The sequence below is a fragment of the Mauremys reevesii genome, linkage group 7, assembly GCF_016161935.1.
Source record: "Mauremys reevesii isolate NIE-2019 linkage group 7, ASM1616193v1, whole genome shotgun sequence".
NCBI lineage: Eukaryota > Metazoa > Chordata > Testudines > Geoemydidae > Mauremys > Mauremys reevesii.
The window spans coordinates 19,842,713-19,867,945 of record NC_052629.1 but is presented as its reverse complement, the minus strand read 5'-3'; the positions used below and the strand labels follow the sequence as shown (position 1 = coordinate 19,867,945).

The following is a 25,233-nucleotide window of genomic DNA, read 5'->3' as shown; positions in this document are numbered from 1 at the left end:
TGATCAGCTGTTCTGCGGCGTGCAGCAGGTGCTGGGGGAAGGGGGAGGAATGGGGTGTGCTTGGAGGACGGAGTGGAACTGGGCGGGAAGAGGAAGGGTGGAGGCTTAAGGGAAGGGGGGCGGGGCCTGGGGCAGAGCGGAGGCGGGAAGAGGCAAGGTGGAGATGGGGGTTTGACAGAAGGGGGCAGATGGGGTGGAATGGGGCAGGAAGAGGTGTGGTGGAGGCTTGGGGGAAGGGGATGGGCGGGGGCAGGATACCCCTGGGGCCCAGAGGAAGCTGGTGGTAGTGAAGAAGTCTTTTTTCTTTGTGAGACACACAGGTAGAGGTGCCACAAAGAAGGCGGGGGCAGAGTGGGATGAAGCCCCCACTCACTGTCGACACATTTGGTAAAATTTTGTCCTCCAGCTGGGAATTACAGCTGCTGCTGCAGCCTCAGAGGCAATGCAGTGCCAAGCTGGTAGGTGGTCTCCCCATGCCCCTCGAGAACAGCAGTGGTGGAGTAGCTCAGGCTACTACTGGTGCCAGCTGGCAAGGGTGGTGCTGTCACTAGGACTCTGTGCATGCTGCCCGTGGGGCAGAGGGGATGCTGGTTCTGGGGATGGGGGGTGGGATGTCCTGGGGAATGGCATTAACATTGCCAGACATTTTTTGTTGTGCAGCCTGCCCACGCCCCACTCAAGAGCCCAAGCTCTTCTGCTGTCACTCTGAGGTGGCACAGATTGGCTCCAGGCTGGCTTAGTTCCAGGTGTCTAGCTAGATTGAAATGCCCAGACTGGCCACCACAGGGTGGTAGCACAGATTAGGGGCATGGATCAGAAAAACAACAACCCCAGCCAACAATTCAAGTTTGTGACTCAGGATCAGATCTGGTAAGGCCCATCCCACCCTGCCCAGCCCTTGACCCACCCAACTGTAGCCCTTTAACTCTCCCCCAGGAACATCTACCCCGATCTCTTCCATTTGCCAGGATCTCCTCCCCCAAACCCTTCGATCCCACTCAACCGCCCCAAAAATCCCCCCCCCCTGAACTCCAGTTCCTGGTCCCCCACAGCATCTATGCCACCCCCTGATTCTAGTCACCCCCAACCACCTTCACCCCATTGCTCACTCTAGGCCCACGTAAACATATCTCATGGCTCTAATCCTGCAGACATAGCTGGGGGACCCACACCTCTTCTTAAATACATTCCACCACTTGCCCCTCACTTCCTGATGGCTGATTGGACTGTTTGCTCCTTCTTGCTTGTGAAATGGACATAGTCAACTCCCTGGATACTGAGAAAATAACCAAAAATTGGAGTGCAATGAAATCGTGGAAAATTTCCCTTGATTAACAATTTGTCAGTCCAGACATTTAAAGTAAAAATTACTATATAATTTGTTACTTCTTCACAGGCTGCAGAATTGCTGTTTTAGTTAGTTCACAAAGCTGATATCATTCAGTAAAATTTCAGGAAATATTAGGTAAGTTTCTGAGACTTCACCCCCCATACACCTGAAACCCCACGTGGTGCCTGACATGTCATCCCTGTGACAATTAGCGACAAAGAGTCCTGTGGCACCTTATAGACTAACAGAAGTATTGGATCAGGACTCTTTGTCGCTTTTTACAGATCCAGACTAACACGGCTACCCCTCCGATACTTGTGACAATTAGGCTACTGAAAGATTTGTCGTCTAGTGCAGAGTTTAAATCAGATTCACACAGAGGAGCTGCTTGTGCATGTGCTGTCCTGTACTCAAAGGATGCATCAGATACTTATCTGGCTCATTTTAATCTCACATGCAAAGGCCCTGGTGAGTAGTGTCTCCCTGTTGTGTCAAGCAGCACCCATTGCTATATAATCTATATAATTCCTGGTATGAATATGTGAATGTGAGAGCTTAACATTCCACTTTCTGGATGTTCATGGAAAGTAGACATAAAAGGAGTCCAAGCATGGCTGACATGAGTTCATTTTAAAATTCAGGTGGAGAGCTCTTTGGAGCATTTGGCCAGCTCGAATACACATGGACAGAAAGAGAATTAATCATTGTAGTGGCACAAAGCCAGAGGAGAAATAGAGCACTAAATTTCCCCCTTTATTCTCTCCATAGAACCACTCTTGGACAATCCGGAGTACTGCACTAATATCAAATGCCTAACAGAGTGGGTGTATATTTAAAAACAATTAAGAGGGGACATGCCATAAAGATTTGTACAGTGTTTTCAGGCTTCTTTTCTGTTGGGATGGGATTGTTGAATGTTCTCTGCAGATGATCATAGTCAGCCTGTCTCCTGATTTACAAATTACTTCTATCAAACCCAACCAAACATACTATTCATGCTCCTGGCAGGAATAAACTGTGTGGAGAGGAGAAGGGTTGTGTATGGAGGACACTGCAACAAATCAGAATATAAGTGCAGAACAATGCTGCTTTTGTGCTCACCACCTTTGGGAGCATTCTTGCCTTGGTAGAGAATATTGGTGGTGGTCTGTGAAGATGTTGGATCACTGCCGATTAAATAAACTCACCCCTTTTAAGGTCTGATCCAACTCCATTAAAGTCCAGGGGAGTCTAATAGGTGTTGGGTGGGGCCCTTATATGTTTGATCAAATGATGAGGATTGAGCAATAAACTGTCACTGGCGCATGTGTAGATATTAAAAACTGAATTCCATTTGTGCAAGAAAGAAATGCTCATCTGGTTCCTTCGTAGTGCCACGAAGAAAACGACACTTCTGATTCCTTGCACCCATATTTCTATAGTTCTCATACCTGGGAAAAGAATAACAGAATATTCTAAACATCTGCTGCATTGGAAGGATTGGAATGCAATCATACAGAAGCAAACGGTTTTATTCATTGTGTAGTTATTAGCCATTGTTAAATACATTTGACAGTGTAAAAAAGTAAAACTGTTTTTTCTTTTCATCCTACAGCTAAAAATGGCAACAAGAAAGGTGAGAAAAACAAGAAAGGGAATGAGAAGATGCCAGATGGTGACTATGAAAGTCGAAGGGCCTACGAAGACGTCAAAGAAAGTACGTGTAAAGTTTCTTTTGGAATTCTTGGTTTAGCTGCTACTCTCTCCAGTCACATTTAAATTAAATTACAAAAGATATTGAAGAGTGCTGTGAAATGTCTAGATGCAGCGCTGATTATGAAATGGCACGCTGAAGTAACCTATCTTAGCACAGCGTGCGATAAAAGATGGGGACAAGGAACCACACCGTGTTAGTGTGGGATGAAGTGAGATACAATGTAAGGTAAGGGGCCTAATTCTCATTTCCATTAAGGCCTCTTTTAACACCACCCGGGCAGTAAAAGGGCCCTTACAGTAACTCTCCCTCTTTGGAGTGGTGTTTAATGGCACCACAGTGTAAATGAGAATGAAGCCCAAGATATTTTTTATCATTTATAAAAGAACCAGGTATATTTTCATTTAAAACAAAGAGTTTGGTGCTTTAAGAATGGTGCTACATTAAGAGCTGTCTCTCTGGAACAGCAATAGTGAAATATTTCCCATTCTGCCATATCAATATGCATTAAATCTGATCGGGAGGGTTCACCTCAATGTATGTGAGACTGGAATAGCCAAATGCTAATTGTGAGTGTGGTTTCTGTATTGTGAATGCTTGCCCACTGTGATCTGAACTGATATTCCAATTGATTTCATGAAAGCTAGCAAACTCCAGCAGGCTGTCATGATTTGCAATTATTATAAACCTCAGGTGGAATTGAATCAATGATCTAGCAGAAAAAGGCTTCATAATATCTTGAGAAATCCAGCCTTCCTTATATTTATAGGAATTGGCAGCATGTGCATACTATGAACTTCTATTACTGGCATGGAGATTCAGACCAGCATGAACCTGATCTCTGCTCCTGCCTCCCAGAGTCCTAAGGTGTTTTTAAAATGTTGCGGGTTTTTTTTAAGAAAAGTTTTGAAAATATTTTCATGTGCAGGTGTATGAACCTAAATTTCTTTCTGAGTATGTCTATTCAGTAGCTTCTCATTCATGGAGATGTAAATATTGCAATTCTATTGAATAGTTTCTGATTAATTTTTTCCCATTGTGACTTACTCAAACATTTTGATTTTCATTAATGTGAATTGTCCAACAAATGTTTTATGTGAATATATGTCAGCCTATAGCAAGGGTCAGCAACCTTTCAGAAGTGGTGTGCCGAGTCCTCATTTATTCACTCTAATTTAAGGTTTTGTGTGCCAGTAATACATTTTAACGTTTTTAGAAGGTCTCTTTCTATAAGTCTATAATATATAATGAAACTATTGTTGTATGTAAAGTAAATAAAGTTTTTAAAATGTTTAAGAAGCTTCATTTAAAATTAAATTAAAATGCAGAGCCCCCTGGACCGGTGGCCAGGACCTGGGCAGTGTGAGTGCCACTGAAAATCAGCTCGTGTGCTGCCTTTGGCACGCGTGCCATAGGTTGCCTACCCCTGGCCTACAGGCTGTTTGCGAATTATCTGTGGTGTGTGACTTGGCCAAGATCAACTTAATATTCCTTTGATCCTCCAAAAGAAGAACCAACTACAAAAAAATAGTACAGTTGAAATTCTCACAAATTTTAAATTAAAGGAGCTTTAATCATTTGGATTGTTTTGTAAAAGGGTAAATTTCAAAGACTCCAAGTATCTTGAAAGGAAAGACAGTCTTGTGGTGAAGTCAGTAAACTGGAATTCAGGAGATAGAGGTTCATTTCCTGACTTTTCCACAGACAATCAGTGTGGCCCTAGACAAACATTTAATCTCTCTGTACCTCAGTTCCCTGGATGTGAAATGGGGATAATAACATTTCCTATGTCTGATTTCTCTATTCAGATTGTAAAGTTTGACGGCACTATGGAGATATTCCAGAGAGTGACAATTTCTTTCCCACCTGCCACTTACAGAGTAGCTCCCTGGGCCTTCCCCATCTTTTTTACTACTGCAAGCTCCCTAGCTCTCTCTGGCTTCTCAGTTCTCCTATCCTTGGATCCATGGAGAGGATGTAGGGGGTATGTGTGGGCTTCCATCCCTAGCTGCTTCATGCACCCCCATGGAGGAGACCTGAGGAAGCCTCCAGCCCCACTAATCTCAGTGCTTTCCACGGGGTCAGGAAGCAGATCGTCAGCTTCTGCTGCTTTCCGTGGTCCCACTGAAGGGGCCAGGGGGAATCTTGAGGGCCTCCTGCTTAGCACCTGCTACAGCCACCAGCCCCATGGAGACTAAGGCTAAGTGTTTTGTTCCTACTACTCTGCCCAACTCAGACTGTGCAGGAGACTAAGGGGAGTCTCCAGCCCCAATACCTCTGATTGGCTTCCAATATTTCATTTGGCCCTGAAGCAGAGTCCTGGAGGGAGACTACAGAACCATTGCTGCTCAACCTCATTTCTTTTACCTCCTTGTCTATGCTTCAGGAAACATTCCCCTTGATTTCTATGGAAGTTACCCTTGAGTAGGGAGTGTTGGGCTGGGCCCAGTATCTCCTGCCTCTAACACACTGAGTTTTACTGTAAACCATCTGAGTGCATGACTCACTACAGCGTGCTGGGAAATGACACTGTTTGGAATGTGAACAATTGAAAACCAAGTAGTTCATTCTTTTCCAGCAATTAGAGTATATTTATGTTCACTTCTTCAGAGATAGCCTATATTACGCTGACAGTTTTACAGCCTTGCTTTACTGTCAGTGTCTTCCTAAAACATCTGTCAATGAGGGGGAAAGTTCAAAATATATTAAAACTGTAGATGTGCCTAAACCACAAATGTCAGCTCTGGATTGTGAACCTCTCTCCCCACCCCCACCTTTGAATGGTGGGTTGAGATTATCCCATAAAAGTGAGGGAAGGCATCTACAAAGCTCAAAGCTGGATCCAGGATCAGATTTGAAACCTCCAAAAGATTTGGGGGTTGTTTGAATCTGAATTTTGACTCAAGCCCATCATTCTTTGTAAACTGTATTGTAAGCTTACACTTACAGAAATCAAAATGGATTTACTGGGACACTGCAGTTAACAACTCCAGCATGCAAATAGAGCTTGAATTCTCAGCCTTTTCTTTCTTTTCATAATTGATAGATGATTAAAATGTTACCAGGGACAAACAGAATGATAGCTGACATCCACTCAGCGGGCTGGCCTGAGCACTGTGTTCTGAAGTACACAAGAAAAAAACCCTTTTCTTGTGTTCTTTAAATTTTTTTATGCTCCAAGCCAAAGTTTCATTTAGAAGCTCTCAGTGCCAAAAATATAACATTACTTAGGCAAATTTTTCTCAATGTTGGAATGTCTAGAAGAGACTCAGACAACTCATAGGTCAGTCATCCCAGCATGGTGAAGCTCAATCTTAAATTGCATTCCAGACAATCCCACTGGTGCTCTACTGGTACAGTAGCCTTCACTCTGCCCTAGCCAGTCACAGGAGGTTCACCCTAGTCTAGGGGATCATCTGGAGATGTAAAGCCAAAGTAGCAGCTCTTATCCCATGCACGTTCCCTGGTGCTGGTGAATTGGGTGTGGCCAGGGGAACAGGAGAGTAGCCAGAGGGAGGGATAGCTCAGTGGTTTGAGCGTTGGCCTGCTAAACCCAGAGTTGTAAGTTCAATCCTTGAAGGGGCCACTTAGGGATCTGGGGCAAAAATCAGTACTTGGTCCTGCTAGTGAAGGCAGGGGGCTGGACTTGATGACCTTTCAAGGTCCCTTCCAGTTCTAGGAGATTGGTATATCTCTTATTATTAGGGCTTCCCTCTGTTCTGATGATTCTTGGCTCATGATCATGTTTCAGGGTTTCAGGGGGCCACCTGCAGAGGTCAGTAAGGAAATTTCCCCCTAATGTATTCTGGGATTTTTTTGTCTCCTTCCTCTGAAGCATCAGGGGTGGTCACAGCTGAAGATGGACATTGGACGGGGAAGAGGGGCAGTGCTTTGAGGTAGCACTGAGCATTCTCTCAGTTGCGTGGCTGGCTGGTTCTTGCTCACATACTTAGTGTCTAACTGATCACTATATGTGGGGTTGGGAAAGAATTTCCCTCAGGTCAGAATGGCAGTGACTTTGGGTGGGGGTGAAGGGGAAGTTGCCTTCCTCAGCAGAGTGTGGATGCAGGTCACTTGCCAGGATTTTTTGTGTATATTGCATTTAATTATTTCCCTGCCAATGCGGGGGACCTTGGACACAGGGCCACCTTGGTCCTTCCTATTCTCTGCCACAACAGTCTAGTCTCCTGTGGGCGGTCTAATTTTGGTAGTTGGGTTTAGTGTGCGTGTGCTGAGTGGTGTTGGTGGCCTGTGATATACGGGAGGTCATACCAGATGATCTGGTGGTCCCTTCTGCCCTTAGAATCTGACATTGTGCCCCTCCTTTCTCTTTCCTGCTTCTCTGAAATGTTACTGAAAATGGTGGTAACTCTTCATGTGAGCAAAACCAACAATCCCAAATATCAAGAATATTTTAGAGTGAGTTGACAAATTCATAAAATATGGAAATATTGTAACACAGAGCTTCCAACAGTTCCCTGTTACTTATAAATTGCAGCAGCTATGTTGAGTTTACTTCTGGTGTACCTATTCCCTAAAATGTGTTGTTTGTGGGATGTAATTGGTCAGGCAAGTCATAGGGTGTATTTTTTGCTTCCTGACTGGAGGAATGAAACTGGAAAACAAAAAAAGAAGACTAGCAAATTATGACTAATGCACTTTCTGTAGGAATTTTCTGCAAGGTAGCCTTTTGTACTGGAATTCATTCAACTTTCAGGACCTGAGACTCTTTCCAAAAGTAAATTGGCACTTATGTGTGCGTGTTTGTGAACAACAAATAAAACCCCACAAAGTACAGCAGAGCAGTCTCAGTAAGCTTACTTACAGAAATACTCACAAATCAGCTCCAGGCATTCAGCACTAGTTTAGGATTATGCAGTTAAAAGGGAAAAACGATGCTTAAATGTCCTTTGGGTCCACTTTCTAAACCAATCTAAGTAATGACCCTTTATATTGTCTATGCACAGTTCTGCGAATGGATCTGAATTCTTTGGTATTGCCAAATAAGCTGCAGCAGTCTTGCATGTAACTTTCTGAATGCTTGTCAAAAAGCAATCATTTACTGGGGAAGAAGGACGCTACACGGCTCTTTCAAAGAGAACAACACAAACTTTTCAAAGCACAGCAAAAATGTTAGCAGCAGCAGCAGCAGAGTCCTCACTAAACGGGAAGGTAGTTATGCAGTTATAACACCACCCAGCCCCTTAAAAATGCCGAGATAAAATAGCACAATATCCATCCTCCATGTGCTCATTGCTCACTTTCATTCCCTAATTCAGAGTCAGATTTCTTCCCCCTCCACATCTGAGTTAGAGAGTGTTTGTTCATGTCAGGCCTGGTCTACACTAGGCGTTTAAACCGGTTTTAGGAGCGTAAAACCGATTTAACCGCCCAAACAGTCCTACTAGGAGGCACCTTATATTTTTTTTATGGGGCTCTTAAACTCGGTGTTTCCCCTCCCCTAGAGGAGGAGAAACGCTAGTATCGGTATATTAACATATTTAGGGGTAGTTTGGGTGCTGATCGACGGCTTGGCATTGGCCTCCCGGGCTATCCCACAGCCAGTGAGTGACTGCTCTGGACGCAATCTCTGAACTTCGGGTGCAGTGGTCAGGTACACAGAAAAAAACTTTGAACTTTTCCCGTTTGCCCAGCTGCAGCGCTGATCTCTCGATCAGGGTGGCGCGCAGTCCCAATCAAAAAAAAAAAGAAAAAGCCATGGACCATGCGCGGACCATGCGCGCTGCATGGCTGTAAGGGCAGGCAAATCCGTCAGATCCCACAGAAGAAGAAAAAAAGAAAAATTTTTTAAAAAAAGACAGACGCCATAGCAGGGACTCAGCGCAGCGCAGCGTGAGCGAGCAAAAAGCCAAAAAAAAAGAATCAAATGGACGCCACTGGAGGATGGACTGAAGACTGCCTGGAGTGCCTGCAGCCTCCAAGTTCCTGCAATTCTTTTGCATTCTTGCCTGCTCTCTCAAATAAACCAGTCTGGGTCAGGGTCAGGGCAGGGCACGTCAGGCTACACACCCCACACACACCCCCACACACACCCCAACACAACCCCAAGGAAACTTCATTAAAACACACCTCTGACTGATAGCTGTGGTGCATGAATGCTGCACACAGAACAACATGGCCATCCACTCTCCCCCACTGGCTGGCTGGCCTCCCGGCGGGTACACACTGGGGCATCATGATGGTACTGGCACTTGGTCATCATCCTATTGGCACAAGGCAGTGCACAAAAGGCAGGACCGGGGACCAACAACCAGCCTGGTCTGGTCTTTTTAAAGCTGGTGGTCCTATTTTTTGGGTTATAAATAGATGGTACCATAACATAACCATCTGACCATCAGCCCCAGGGGATGCTGAAATGTAGCCCCACCCTTCATCAGATGAAAAAAGAGAGATGAGATGCTCCCCCTCTACTGCTCACTTACTCTCCTGCTCCCCTCTACTGGACTGTCTGGACTATTGGCTGGACTATCACACTCATGTCTCTACTGCTCACTTCTTTTGTCTCACTACTTAGTCTATGTGTCTATTCCTGCATTCTGGAGGAAGGGGAGGGGGGCAGAGGAAGGTCAGAATCAACAGGTGGGGTAAGGCTGGGGCATCAACAGGTCAGGAGTGTTGCCAGGACACCTGTGCATACTGGACAGCTGATCAGCTGGATGCAGTCTGACTCTGCTGACACTGTGTGGTCTCTGATTACCACTATTATACTAGGACTGATTCTAGTTTACTTATTTTAAGGACCAAAAGGATGGGGAATCATTCCCAATTTTTGCTTTTACGCCCCAGCCAGGGGCAGCTCAGCAACAGGGGCACAGCAAGTGCAGGCAGGGGCAGGACAAACCAGTGGTACTACAAATTTATGGTAGCCATGGTTTACATGCTGGTATGGTAGACAATGTATGGTGGCCCTATAACCATAGTGCTGTGTATATCAAAGCAATGCTGAATGCTCTGTAGCAAGCATGCCTCTCAAAAGCGGCATGCTAACAGCACTCTGGTGACATCACAAAAAAGCAAAACAGGCTCAATGATTGCAAACAGATGGCAAAGGCCAGGAGCAGGCCCAGAAAAAAGCGCCAGATGAAGGAGGAGCGTTGCTTTCCCAGAAAAAACTGATCCAGAATTGTCTTACGGGAGAACCACCCTGGCGGATTTCTGGGCGAATCAGGCACTCACCACCGAACCCGGATATGCCCATGGATGGGCTCGGGAAAAGTGGGACGCCTAGGGGAGGCGGCGGGGACCGACCGCACAGACTCCACGGGGAGCCATATCCGCTATCCATGGGCGCGGCAGAAACATTTATAATGTGTGTGGTGTGGCATGTTTACTATGATTTTAGCTTCAGACAAGCCCTTGTAGTGTAGTACAGAATGGGCCAGATTAGGCCTTCAGGCAGCTATAAAAGAGCTAGAGGATAGAACTAGGCACTTGGGGTATACATGAGAGTTGAAAGTGACATGGGTTAGTCAGAGGGCCTGAGGCCAACAGCTCCAGTTTTTTACCTGTATGGAGAGAGGAGGCTCTTGTCCCTCGAATGATGACACAGGCACAAGCTCAGTAACAGCAGAACATGTGTTTATTGCTGGGAGAGGGGACAGAGGCAGCTCCCCTCCTCTGGCCAGTACTGCAGAACTTCCAAAACACTTTTGCTTTTCCATGGCCAGAAAGCTCCCCTTTATCTCCTGGGTCAGTGGTTCTTTTCCTCCTGGAGGATTCACACCCTTTAGAGGCTGTGTGGCATAAAATGTGGAGCTCCATTAAGACCGTGTAAATGGGCACTGCTGCCACTCTGCTGTGGCCTGCCTTAGTTTCCCCCTGGATGAGGTAACAATAAGGTCCCAAGTAACAGCTCAGTCAAGGAGAAGCCAAACACTCCACCTTTACAGCAGTATCTCTCCCTTTAACAAAGCCTTTTGAAAGGAGCACTTATACAACAACTTAAAGGCTTTTACCGCAGAGTGCATATAAACAAACTCCCCTAACAAAAATCTGTCACGGGTAGGCTGGGCATCTGGCTCTCCTTAGAGGACTAGTTCTGTGATAGGCTAACGTCATCAGCAAGAAGATTTTGACCCTAATTAGGAGGCTGGAATAGAGATGGGAGAACCTCAGTGTTCAGATATTTGGACTGGGTAAGTGCCTAAGCATTGAAACATTAATCTGAACCTGGTGTGAACTATTGGAACTTTTTAGGTCTGCAAAACTGAGCTGGGAGCCTCATAAGAGCAGGCTTCCTTGCAGGATTTCCAGTGCTTTGTTCTGATAGAGGGTTGCCACATCTGAGATGCAGAAAAGCTGACCACTGGCCAGTCCCCCACCACAGCTGTGAAGGTGCCCCCCTACCATCTCCTCCCACAAGCCCCTGCCTCCCTTACCCAGCTCCTTACCCCTCTTTGATAGTGAGCCTCATGTCTGTCCTCATCCCCAGTGCCAAGAGGAGCCACTGCAGTTTCAGTAGGTTGAGGGCCCAACACACAAAGCAGGACCACACTCCTAACCACATGATTTGCACAGTAGTTATAAGATTGTTGCATGGTAGCGTGTGCATGCAGCTTACAAGGAGTGTTGGTTCCAGGCAGGAAGAAAACCCAGCACACTAAATCTTTTCACCCACAACCAGCAAGACGATACATAAACTGGCCAGGCCAATTAAGAACCGACCAAGTGGCAACTCTATGATCAGCTTGGAAATGCAGAGAGCTCTGCCTTTCTTATAGTATTTTGGCATTTCTGTAACCAGAAAGCTCAGAGGGTTGTGAAAATGATAACTACTAATAATTTAAAAGACATTAACTGAACTTTTAAAACCATGAAACCTAGGTGTTGGCTTGAATTTGGAACAAAAATTCTTGTTTAACCTGAACGGGCTTCCCCTTCTCTAGACTGAAGCCAGATGGCTGGGGGGAGGGGAAGTGGGTAATGGATGAAATAATTAAGCATGGGAGGCAGTTGAAATCAAAGTGCTATCTGTACAGTGAGCAGCTGTTTGAAACCCAAAGTGCCTCAGAAAGATTGGCAAGGGCTGCCATGAGAAGCAGAAAAACTTGTGGGATGTGGGAACAAGAAGGCCTGGATACAGTGTGCTGGTAAATTTACTTAGCTCTTTTAAAAGCATGCCCTTTCCACGGGTGGATTAAGGCATGAATGAACGGTATGAATGATCTGGGCTCCATACTCAGATGGCTTCATCAATGGTGTATTTTCCAGTGGAGTTCCTATGCCATTCATGGTTTTGTTTTCTCCAGCAGTAATCCCCAGTCCCTGCCAGAAGACTAGTTTCCAAAAGACACCCCTCCCACTTTCCTCCTTTCCAGAAATACTCTTGTCCCGGCTGAGCCAAATTGGGGCCTTCTTTTCTTGGTTCGGGTCATGTTTCATTTTAATTAATCTCTGGTTTGGGTTTCCTCAAACTCTAATTATTTCTTGCACTGTTACTTTTCCTCTTTCTTCTAACTTCTTCAACGTTCTTTACGTTTTTCAGGGGTTAAAGAGCTTGTAAAACTTGGGGTGCTTCTGTGATAAAGAAACTTACCTATTGGGTGAGTTTCCCCCAGTTCCATACAGCACTATAAAACATCTACTTTTCGGTACCCGGGTGTATCCAAACAGCTCCCTGTTGTTCTCTATCTAAATTTTGCCAGTTCTTTGTATCCCATCAGTGATAGAATGTTCAAGTAAGTCACTTTGGATGTTTTACTGCTATGTTAGAGATGGGTTTGAACAAAAAATCCTTGGTTGAAAAGATTCTGTCTAACAGGAAAATGAATTAAAAACAAAACAAAACAAAAATCCCAACCCCAATTTATTTGTTTCTTCTAACATATTTAAGAAAAGGCAAACAGATTTCCTTCCCAGTCATTAAGCAAGCAAGCAAGCAAAGTCTGGAATTAGATAAATTGCAACCATACGAATTTCCTCTGAATGCACTGTGTGAGTAATAGCTCTCCTCATGAAGAGTATGTGTTTTTATTCAGGCCTTTCATTATCCCATATGAAATAGTAATAGCAGATGTATTTTTAAAATCTGTACTTATTACAGTGTCAGACAAATCTAACCTTTATATTATTGAAACTTAGGGCAGAAGTTTAATTTTTAAAAGCTATTTTAAGATGAGTCGGACTGATTTTAGGTATTTCCTGTTACCCGCTCTGTATATAGGTCAAGTATTTAAGCTAACCTGTCTTCCAAAGAGTCAGAAGTCATTGTCAGAGGACTGTCAAGCTCAGTGTGGGAGAGGAATAGAGGGGAACTAAGGCTTACCTGTGGATAGCATAATCACGGGCAGAACTTCATGTAAATAAACCCATTTAACCTTGGTCTCTCTTCCCCCTGCTGGCCTATAGAAGTTACTGCTGATTCAGGAAGAGAGAGACTGGGTGGGGTTGGTATATGCACCCTTCTTGCTCATTTTTACAAGGTGGAGGGCTGTGTTCCCTAGCTGACTGTTTTATTTGCATTCTCTCAGCCCTGGGACAGTTATGTATTAGAGTTTGTCCCTCCATCCCCAGGTTCTTTCTGCTGCCTATGAATGGGGAAAACTTTGATGGGCTTTATGGTTAGCAGCATATTCTCAAGCAAGAATTTGTAAGTGGCAAGGAGTGGGAGGGATGGCTCAAAAGTGAAGTGCTAAAAGTTGCACCTGCAGTGTTGATTTGGCCACATTGCACATACAAAATATTTTCTGTTCCTGTTTTCCTTGGTAAATGCAAACTTTAATAAATGCCATAAAAATATCAGAGAGACAATGTGGTTGAGTTAAGCTGGAGATACCTGAACTCATCATTCTGAATATAAAAGAGATTTATAACCTGCCATGAGCTTAAGACATATCATTTCCTGTGTCTGCTCCATGCTTAATAGTTTAATGTTTTCTTTCAGCTGCAATGTGTTGTTTTAAATGCTATCTTTCTCTATCCATCAACTGGTTCACCATGTGGCGTGGTAATTCAGTGCCTCCCCATGCTCCCCTGCCAATGTGCCTCAATCTTGACTGGAGGAGATACTGTTAGAGGTGATAAGGCAATTCAGGTTCCACATTCAGTCAGTCTTTGGATTCTGATTATCTTAAGGAGGCAATAAGGGCACCTTGTGATGCTCGTTTTTGTATTGTACTAAGCACTGAACTAAGTTTACAGATTCATTTCATATTGTCAGCCAGAGGCATCAGATGTGCACAAGTGCATTTCAGGTGCTACTAACCAATGTTAAATTAAAACAACGACTTATAGTCAAAAGACTCTGTATTCCATTACCGGTCAACAGAACCATGTAGTTACTATTCAGGGTCAGATTTTTGTTTCTCAAGTTTGTTCTGCCATATCCTAATTGCCAGAGACATTCTGGACAGCCTCACATGAACCTATTTTGCTCTCTGCAAAGTTTTTCAAACCTCAGACTGCTGCTTCTAAGGATGGCAGTGCATCTGCTTCAGTATCCTCTCCAGCATATGTTTCATATGAAGAAGTTCAGACTGGCCATAGCCCAGACCCTAGATTGATTTGAAAGATGAGTGGTAGATAGGTCTCTTTAAATAACATTGATCAGAAAATTGAGTCAATTTCTGGTTCTGGCTCAGCTTTGCAGTCAAGTGTGACAGATTTAGAAAATACTTCTTCACCAACAGAGGTGCCTGTATTGATGGTTACGAAGGTTAATAATTCTTTGCCACTAAATAGGATCATATTTAAAATCAAAATCCTGGGCTGCATCCTTAAGCGGTTTAAATCAATAGAGCTAGGATCATTTAAACCACTCGCAGATCTGATCCACGTATATGTGGCCATGAGAGTTACTGTAATCTCACATATGCAGTGCCAATCACTCTGCAACCTGTGATGGAGGAGGGTAGGTTCTCTTCCCTGTGATTCCCCCATGGGGATACTCCGTCCTTAGCCTGGTGTTCAGGCTGTGCTCTTGGTAGAAGAATCTAAGCAAAAATCCATAAAGCTGGCCACAGTTCTTTATATATGTTATATATGTCACACTTAGTCAAGTGGAGAAGAAGCATTCTTTCAGTCAAAAATATGGGACTCTCAAATGAAATTCTCCTTATTGTGTCTGGCACAGCTGAAGACTAATGGGAGCAGTTTAAGAAAGGAAACCAAGGCTGTTTTTTGGCAGCAGTCACATAGAAAAAGTTTGGATGAAGGAGAAATGATTCCATATTTCTAGTGATTGGGATGTTGGCTAACTAAGAAACAATTGACGGTTTCTGTGTTATGTTCATTTTCTGTGGCAGCACAGACTTTGTACTTACACCTTCATAATGATATCAGGATGGGCAGATTTGTTTATTCTTTTATTTTTCACATAGTCGCTGATAAAATATTGTTCTTTCAGTCGGGACGTCAATTTCATAAGAGAGGTATGTATTAAACCTTACTTGGGTGTTGATTGAATGATGGAAATTGTGTGCTATGTTGCATTGCTACACTGGAAGGTTGTCCTACTTTAAACTATACCAGTATAGTTAGAGCAATACAACCCTCGTAGTGTGGGTGCAGTTGTATCCATATAAAGGTGCACTATATTGGTATAACTATTCCCCTATGAGAAGGGGAACAAGTATACTGGTATAAAGTCACCCTTTTACAGGTAGAAGTGCATCCACACACCAATGCTTTTACTGGTATAATTATTTTGATAAAGTTATATCGAGAAAATATGTAAACATAGATCAGGCTATAATAATTCAGTGGTTGTTGTTTGGATTAGCTGTTAAAAGACTGAAAGTCTTAGTTTAACTGTGTCCTTGACAATATGCTCCCTGGTCCTTTTCCATTTTCGTCATTTGTCTTTGAGCCCTTATTGGCCCAGAGTAATATCTAATGTAGCAGTAATCTTCTTAGTTCATGTTCTTCTACTTAAGTGCATGGACAAGATTAAGATGTCTTAAGAACATAAGAACATAAGAAAAGCCGTACCGGGTCAGACCAAAGGTCCATCTAGCCCAGTATCTGTCTACCGACAGTGGCCAATGCCAGGTGCCCCTGAGGGAGTGAACCTAACAGGCAATGATCAAGTGATCTCTCTCTCCTGCCATCCATCTCCATCCTCTGACGAACAGAGGCTAGGGACACCATTCTTACCCATCCTGGCTAATAGCCATTTATGGACTTAGCCACCATGAATTTATCCAGTCCCCTTTTAAACATTGTTATAGTCCTAGCCTTCACAACCTCCTCAGGTAAGGAGTTCCACAAGTTGACTGTGCGCTGCGTGAAGAAGAACTTCCTGAGGTGAGGAGACCACATCTGTACACAGTATTCGAGATGTTTTAATGATTCCTAACATCCTGTTTGCTTTTTGACCGCCTCTGCACACTGCGTGGACATCTTCAGAGAACTATCACGATAACTCCAAGATCTTTTTCCTGACTCGTTGTAGCTAAATTTGCCCCCATCATGTTGTATGTATAGTTGGGGTTATTTTTTCCAATGTGCATTACTTTACATTTATCCACATTAAATTTCATTTGCCATTTTGTTGCCCAATCACTTAGTTTTGTGAGATCTTTTTGAAGTTCTTCACAATCTGCTTTAGTCTTAACTATCTTGAGTAGTTTAGTATCATCTGCAAACTTTGCCACCTCACTGTTTATTCTCCAGATCATTTATGAATAAATTGAATAGGATTGGTACACCACTAGTTACCCCTCTCCATTCTGAGAATTTACCATTAATTCCTACCCTTTGTTCCCTGTCCTTTAACCAGTTCTCAATCCATGAAAGGACCTTTCCTTTATCCCATGACAGCTTAATTTGAGCCTTTGGTGAGGACCTTGTCAAAGGCTTTCTGGAAATCTAAGTACACTATTGTCCACATGTTTGTTGACCCCTTCAAAGAACTCTAATAGATTAGTAAGACACGATTTCCCTTTACAGAAACCATGTTGACTATTGCTCAAGAGTTTGTTTTTCTATGTGTCTTTTGTGCTGTAACTACTGTTTGTGTCCCCTCTGTGGAATCTTTTTGGCCCTGCAGTGTATTTCAAGGTTTTGATATTTTTAAGATACTTTAGACACATGCATATTCAAGAAGTATGATAAAAACTACCAGTGGAAAAGCAAACACCCAGCTCTTGTGAGAGTGGTTTGCCTCTGTTTTTTATCTGAAATGCTTGGCTAAGTATGTTTGACTTTGCAAGAGAAGGCTAATTCTTGTTTTTTGACTACTGTGTTTAGTTTGGCTGCTTTACTTGGAATCATGCATTCGGTTCATCCTGGTGCCTTAAACAAATATTGGATGAAAATGTTTTGAATTAATGGCTCACAAGTCAGCCTCACTTGCACTTAATTTTGAACTCATTATAATCATTACATTTTAATGGTTTTAATCTCTAGCAGTTAAAAGGAAGACATCTCTTTCAGAGAGATACCAAATACACTGCAGGGTTCTTTTGTAGGGGAGGGATAGCTTAGTGGTTTGAGCATTGGCCTGCTAAACCAAGAATTGTGAGTTCAATCCTTGAATGGGGCCGTTAGGGATCTGGGGCAAAAATCTGTGTGGGGATTGCTCCTGCTTTGAGCAGCAGGTTAGACTAGATGACCTCTGAGGTCCCTTCCAATCCTGAGAAATATATATATGAAATGGGGTGGGTTCCTCAGTCAGTCTAGGTTGGGTTTAAATGGGGAGTATTTTTCTTTCATCAATGGCACAGCACACCAGCAATATCTCCAGGAGACATTTTGTCTCTGACAGGCACAGTGTATTCCCAGGAGCCCTTTGGAAGCATAGCTACTGCAGTGTTTTTGTGGAAGGTGCAGTGCTCATTCCCTCCTGCAGAGGGAAAGCTCTAATGATAAGTGCTGATTGAGTTCAAGCCATGGATACTCTCCCTGCTATGGAAGACTAGCACCACTCTGGAGGTGTAGTTCTTGATCATTCTGCATGCAACAGCTGCAATTTGTTATGTCCATCCATGCAGGCAAAAGTGAGGGAGGCTTACCCAGGCACAATCAGACCCAAATGCATTTTTGTGATTGTTGACTGGTGACAGTCTGCTGTATGGCACTCCCATACTCTCTATGCCATAAATGATATAACTTCTGGCAGCAGCAGGCTCAGAAATTCCAGTTTATAAAGTTGGAGAGCCAAGGTGGATGAGGCAATATCCTTTATTGGACCAACATTGCTTCTTGCTTCCTGGGCAAATGCAAGAAACAAAGATACATTACCTCACTCACCTTGGCTCTCTAATATCCTGGGACCAACACACTTACACCACCACTGCCTACAACAGTTTATAAAGCTGTATATTATCTGAAGTTTGTCTGAACCTCCTGAGTCAGAAAACATGGAAAGGAAATCTTCTAAAACCAGGCTTTCTGGGAAAATCTGCTTTCAGCTCTGCAAGAAACACTGAAAGATCCCAATGCTAAATATGTTGTTTTGGCATTTCCAGAAGTGACTGCAACCTGCAAGGGCTAAGGTGCATAAACATGACAAATAGTATATAACTAAGTTAAGTGGACTTTTCTAAATCTAAAAAAAAGAGTTTGGTTTCATTTCAGGTTTGGATATAGAAGAGGGGTAGTACTTACTTTATTCTATGCCTATCCCTAGTTTTACTTCAACTAGGGAAGAAGAAAAAGAGAGAGCTTTTCCCTCATTCATATACTACACTCCACAACCTTTTCAGTAAATCATGTGCCCAATTCTGCCATCTGGTGCACAGCATTTCACTGACAGAAAGGGTGCAAGTTACAGTCAGTCCTTTCAAAAAGAACATACATTGCCACAAAATAAATTTTGACTTGTACTTCTGTCATGGCAAGAGATGGGGATGTAATGCAATATGCACAACTTGCTTTTTCTACAGAGATCATGGAATATGAGCAAGTGTAGTCATACAAGAAATAGGTGTGGCTAGGGCCTGCTCACTTTCTCAACATGATTCCCTCTATCAGTTCAAAAAAGAACTAGATAAGTTCATGGAGGACAGGTCCATCAATGGCTATTAGCCAGGATGGGCAGGGATGGTATCCCTAGCCTCTGTTTGACAGAAGCTGGGAATGGGCGACAGGGGATGGATCACTTGATGATTACCTGGTCTGTTCAATCCCTCTGAGGCACCTGGCATTGGCCACTGTCTGAAGACAGGATACTGGGCTAGATGGACCTTTGGTCTGACCTAGTATGGCCATTCTTATGTTCTTATGACCCCAATGTGGGCAGTCATGCCTAGTTGCTAGAGCAGGAGTCAGGCCTAGGGGTTGGAGCAGCAGTCAGCATCAAAGTCCAGGATCAGAGTCAGGCAGCAGAGCCAAGGGTCAGAGCTGGAGTCAGAGGCCAGATGCTACAGCCAAAGTCAGGAATCAGAAAACAGAGTCAGGATGGGTTACCTGGAATGAGGCAGGGCTGGGGCCAAGCAGGCACAGGCACCATCACAGCTGTGGGTAAACACTTTGAGCAGCTACCGAACTGCTACTGTGCTGGGCTTAAGAGCTGGTCTGCAGACTCTTCAAACCAATCAGGCAGTGTAGCCACTTTCACGAATGAAGTTGCTGTTCCTGATTCCTGATACCAATCAGAAGCAGTGTACACCTGCCCCCCACCCCCATGGGTAATCATTATTTAAAACCTCAGTAAATCTGGCCAAACATGCAAGATTTGGGGAGCTCTGTTTGGTGCTGGAATTAATGTTACAGCGTTTGGGCACTGTGTCCATGATAGATAAGAGATGAGCCTCAGCTGCAACCTTAGGCCAAGATCTAGAGACACATTTTATCAACATTCAGGGGAGCCTGGATGCAAGGTTTTGGTTCAGGCACAGCTGATCTATTCCAGACCCAACCCCAAAGAGAGTCATTTCTGATAAGGACGAGTTCTCTGTTCCAGTTTCTGTATTTGATTTAATATATGCTTACATTGTGTTTCCATTAACATGTCCATCAGCGAGAATTAGGTAGGGGAGTAGGTTTGCCTGATTTTGATCCTCATTAAATATTGAGGGGTTCAAAGTTTGACTCTAATATGAGTTGTTATTGGATTCATGCTTTTGCTTAGGAGAGAATGTCAGGGGTAAAAAACATAACAGAGGAAGCATAATGAAACAATTCAGTGAAGAAAGAGTTAAAACATAGAGCAGAGAATGGACAGATTGAATACCAAATGCAAAGGGATTGTGAGGATAGAGCAGAGGGGGAGAGAGAAGCTAGTGAAAGAAGACAGTGTGATATGTTTACCATGTATCATATATGTCTCCTGTGCCAGCACAGCTTTTGAAGTCTCTTCTGTTCCTGCAACATAGCAGAAACATTAAGAGTGCCCATCTCTGATCCGGGCACCCTTCCAGATCTGATAGACATGATCAGCAACAGCACATTTGTTATATAAAACAAAACAGACAGCGTAATATTATACACATTGATGCTAAGGGCCAAATCATGACCTATGTTTTGTGCCCCTCAAAGAGAAGTAAGGGTGTTTGAGGAGAAGGGAACCCTTGAGTGGGCTACCTGCATTGCAGATCACAATCTGTCTACCTGAACTGCTGCTTTGTGACTGTAGAAACCTGCATGAAGCACAGGTTATAGGAGGCAAAATTTTGGAGGAGGCACTAGGAAGTCTGCCTGCACATAGCTTGAATGCTAGCTGCTGTTGCAGCATCTCTATAAATAGTTGTCTTTAAAAAGTGCCATTTTAGTTTTGGAACACTGAATCCTGTTGTGTTATTACTTAGCACATGGTACATGAAACAATGATCAATGACACACTACAAATCACAAGTAACTAGTAATTAAAGTGACCAATTCACCAACAGCGCATAGTCTGAAATGTGTTCCCATAAAATGTTCAATAATTGAGATTTATTAAAGTCCATTCATGGATAATTTTTTACGTAAGAGACACATTCATTGAATATGTTATTTACCAGGAATAGTTCTCCTAACTCTGTGTAAACAGTGCAGTCTTATGCCACCTCTAGGCCTGGTCCAAAGCCCATGGAAAGACTCCAGTTGACTTCAATGGACTTTAGACCAGGTCCTATAGGCTTAGCATAAAAGGAATCTCTCTCATCAGAGCTGCTTCCCATGGTTACAATGTAACTGCAGGTCTTCTTTAGGTTTCTACAGTAGTACCATAAGGGGAAGTGGATGTTATAGCACTGGGATAAACATTACCCCTTCCTTAAGTGGAAAATCCCCAATCTCTTAAACCCCATATAGTGGTTGCTGTGTGCATTAGAAAGTTGCATGGTTTTGATGGGAGGCTAGGGTACAATCAGTGCTTTCCTAGGATAGACTAGTGTTTTTAGAGTATCTTTATTCCCCTACTCCATCTTTGATCTGGACCTATAAATTCAGTATTGCACCTAGCATGTACGTGATTTGTTGTAAGCTCACAGATAGCCTGCTCTGTTTCATTAGTGCACTAAGAATTTCTTTATATGGAAGTGGAATTAAAAATGAAGCAAGTGGCAGAGCAACCTTCATCTGCCTTTAGTATTTCACCTAAATGGGGGTGGGGGAATTGGTGACCAGAACTGAAAGCAGAAGAGAATTATAGTGGGCATAAGAAACTGAGGAAGACGAGCAGAAGCACGCACAGCTAAATCCATGAACTTGGATCCTCCAGAAAAGCTAGGGTAGCATACCGTGTAAGTGAGTCATAAACATCTGTGAACATTTCACACTTAGTGAGCGCATCCTCAAGACAGCAGAATTTAGCTATAACATGTTCCCCCAAAATGGTCCAAGACTATAAATACAACTAATTATTTAGACTGAATGGAGGATGTTGTTCCATTCCATCCAGCCCCCACAAAGGCTGTTCATGGCAATATTTAATGACACAAAGCAATCAGAACATATTTTCAACTAAAAAGCTGCTTGGCTGTTACTGCTCAGATAAAATCCTTTCAGGTGCACTGCATGTTTAGAATACTTTGCATGCCCGTGACATAATAGATTTTAAATGATGAGCTAAATTTGAAGAGGCATAGAATATGGACAGAATTAGTTAGAGCTTTCTGTACAGAATGTTCCATTACTGGAAGGTGAGTTATTCAGCCACACATTTCATAGGGAAAGCTCAAAAGATTAAAATTTATATTAACTTTGTCCAAAGCTCGTAGTCCTTAGGTTGACTCCAATAGGTTTATTTTGTCTGAATAAGTACAACAAAAGGATTGCAGGATTTGCCTCAAAAATGCAAGTAAAATATTGAAGATTAGGATCCGGATCCAGCAAAGCACTTATTAACCAGGTGTTAAACTTTCAGCATGTAAGTATCAGAGGGGTAGCCGTGTTGGTCTGGAAATGTAAAAAGCAACAGAGTCTTGTGGCACCTTATAGACTAACAGACGTATTGGAGCATAAGGTTCGTGGCTGAATACCCACTTCGTCAGATGCATGTGGTGGAAATTTCCAGATGCAGGTATAAATATGCAGGCAAGAATCAGTCTAGAGATAACGAGGTTAGTTCAATCAGGGAGGATGAGGCCCTCTTCTAGCAGTTGAGGTGTGAACACCAAGGGAGGAGAAACTGCTTTTGTAGTTGGCTAGCCAGCCACGGTCTTTGTTTAATCCTGAGCTGGTGGTGTCAAATTTGCAAATGAACTGAAGTTCAGCAGTTTCTCTCTGGAATCTGGTCTTGAAGTTTTTTTGCTGCAGGATGGCTATCTTTAAATCTGCTATTGTGTGTCCAGGGAGGTTGAAGTGTTCTCCTACAGATTTTTGTATATTGCCATTCCTTTGGTGACCCCTAGTCTTGTATTATGGAATAAGTAAATAACTTTTTTTTATCCACGATTTTATATACCTCTATCATGTCCCCTAGTCTTCTCTCTTTCCAAAGCTGAAGAGTAGCCTCTTTTTTCTCTTTCCTCGTATGGACTCTCTCTCTCTACCCTAATCATTTTTTGTTTTTTTTTTTTTTTTTTTTTTTTTAGAATATCTTTTTTTTTTTTGAGAGGAGACAGACACACATACACAGTATTTGTGATGTGGGGTGTATGGATTTATATAAGGTCAATAATATATTCTCAGTCTTATTCTCTATCCTTCTCTTTTAATGATTCCTAACATCCTGTTTGCTTTTTGACCGCCTCTGCACACTGTGGGACATCTCTTCAGAGAACTCCCCATGATGACCAAGAGATTTTTTCCTGACTCGTTAGAAATAAATTAGGCCCCCCCATGTGTATAGTGTAGTTGTTGGTTTTTTTTTCCATGTTGCATACTTACATTTATCCATTTAATTTTTTTTTTTTTGCATTTTGTTGCCCACTTACTTTTTTTTGATCTTTCTTTCTTCTTCACAATGCTTTTTTTCTTTCTTATCTTAGTATCATCAGTTTCATATCATCTGCAAACTACTACACCTCACTCCTTTCTCCAGCAAACCTTAGTTCATAGTTCATATACTTTCATTTGAGTTCTTTTTTACTCTTGGGTGAATGAGCCATCTGGTTGAGTGGACTTATTAATTGTTGTTCATATCAATTATTCCAAAACTCTTCCTCTCTAGACACTTCAATCTGTGACAGTCCCTCAGATTTGTCAACAAAAAAAGTTCTTTTTCAGGGGAATCTCCCTCTCCTCTGAAGACTGAAGCAAAGAATCCATTTTTTTTTCTCTTTCACCTCATAATGATGACTAAGCGCTTTTTTTGTTTTTTTTTCATCAAGGCACTCCACTGGTTTACTTTCTGATTTCATTTGCTTTTCTCTGTAAATTTTTTGTTTTTGTTTGTTATTTTTTTTTTTTTATTGTCTCTTCAAATCTTTGGTTTTCTTTTTTCTTATTCTTCTTTTGCACTTAAGTTGTTTGTTTGGCTTTCTTTCTTTTGGCTTCCTCTTTGGCTTTTCACCACTTCTTAAAGGAAGTTATTATCTCTCTTTCTCTTTTTACATGGTTTGGCGCTTAAGGTGGCTCTTTTTTTTTTTTTGTCTTAATTCCTAATATCTGACTTGTGTCCATTTATCCTTTCACAGAGGGATTGTCCAGTTTGGCCGATGTACATAGCAGAGGGGCACTACTGGCCCATGATAGCGTATATTATATTGGTGGACGTGCAGGTGAATGAACCAGTGATGTTGTGGCTGATCTGGTTGTGATGGTGTCGCTGGCGTAAATATGTGGCATCAAGAGTTTGTTGCATGGATTGGTTCCTGAGTTAATGTTACTATGGTGCGGTGTGACGATCACGTTAACACCACCCTATACCGAAAACCCACCAACAACTATGCCTACTTTCATGCCTCCAGCTTCCATCCTGGACACACCACACGATCCATCGTCTACAGCCAAGCGCTGAGGTATAACTGCATTTGCTCCAACCCCTCAGGCAGAGACCAACACCTACAAGATCTTCACCAAGCATTCTCAAAACTACGATACCCTCACGAGGAAATAAGGAAACAAATCAACAGAGCCAGATTTGTACCCAGAAGCCTCCTGCTGCAAGACAAGCCCAAGAAAGAAACCAACAGGACTCCATTGGCCATCACCTACATTCCTCAGCTAAAAACCTCTCCAACGCATCATCAGTGATCAACAACACATCCTGGACAACGATCCCTCGCTTTCACAGGCTTTGGGAGGCAGGCCAGTCCTTGCCCACAGACAACCCGCCAACCTTAAGCATATTCTCATCAGCAATCACACACCGCACCATAGTAACTTTTTTCAGCATGTAAGTAGTCCATTGACTTCAAGTTAATGTAAAGTTAACCATGTGCTTTGCTTGATTGGGGCCTGAATCCTGCCTATACCTCATATAGTGTTCAGGACAGGAAAAGGGGAATCTGAGATTCAAACTACAGAAACAGCAGTGCACTGAGCGTGATTGGCCAAAGGGAAGAGCAAGACTGTATTGTGCTAACAGATATGCCTATCATGTTTGCAGCGAGCAGGGGGGTTCAGGAAAAGGGGAAGGCTGTTCCCAAATCTGGTAAGCATGTCTCCTGCCATCTATAGCAGGCACAAATCAGTAATGATTACAGTGACACATTACTTCTGGCAAAAGAAACAGCAGAGCATCAAAATGGCCCCACATGCAATGGCAGGGTGTCTATTACTGGATGCACCCAAAAGCCGTCACCACTGTTCATACAGGGCAGGGTTTGGGCGATGAGGCCAAGATTTGACCCACATGTGTCTTGACATATTAAAAAAGTTAGCATTATAGGGCCTCATTTTTAAGGAGGGCTGAATACCCACAACTGCTTCTGAAGTTTGG

The 25,233-nt window shown here is 43.0% G+C and overlaps 1 protein-coding gene across 5 annotated transcripts in view; it reads left to right on the top strand.

Moving 5' to 3' along the window:
• The window catches only part of CPXM2 (carboxypeptidase X, M14 family member 2), a 123,423-nt gene that overhangs the window by 16,248 nt on the left and 81,942 nt on the right, over positions 1 to 25,233 (top strand). For all 5 annotated transcript variants that reach the window (XM_039481913.1, XM_039481912.1, XM_039481911.1 and 2 more), the window contains one exon: positions 2,925 to 3,026. In XM_039481913.1, coding sequence (XP_039337847.1) covers positions 2,975 to 3,026 — 52 coding nt within the window. In that variant the 5' untranslated portion in view covers positions 2,925 to 2,974. The remainder of the gene's footprint in view (positions 1 to 2,924; positions 3,027 to 25,233) is intronic.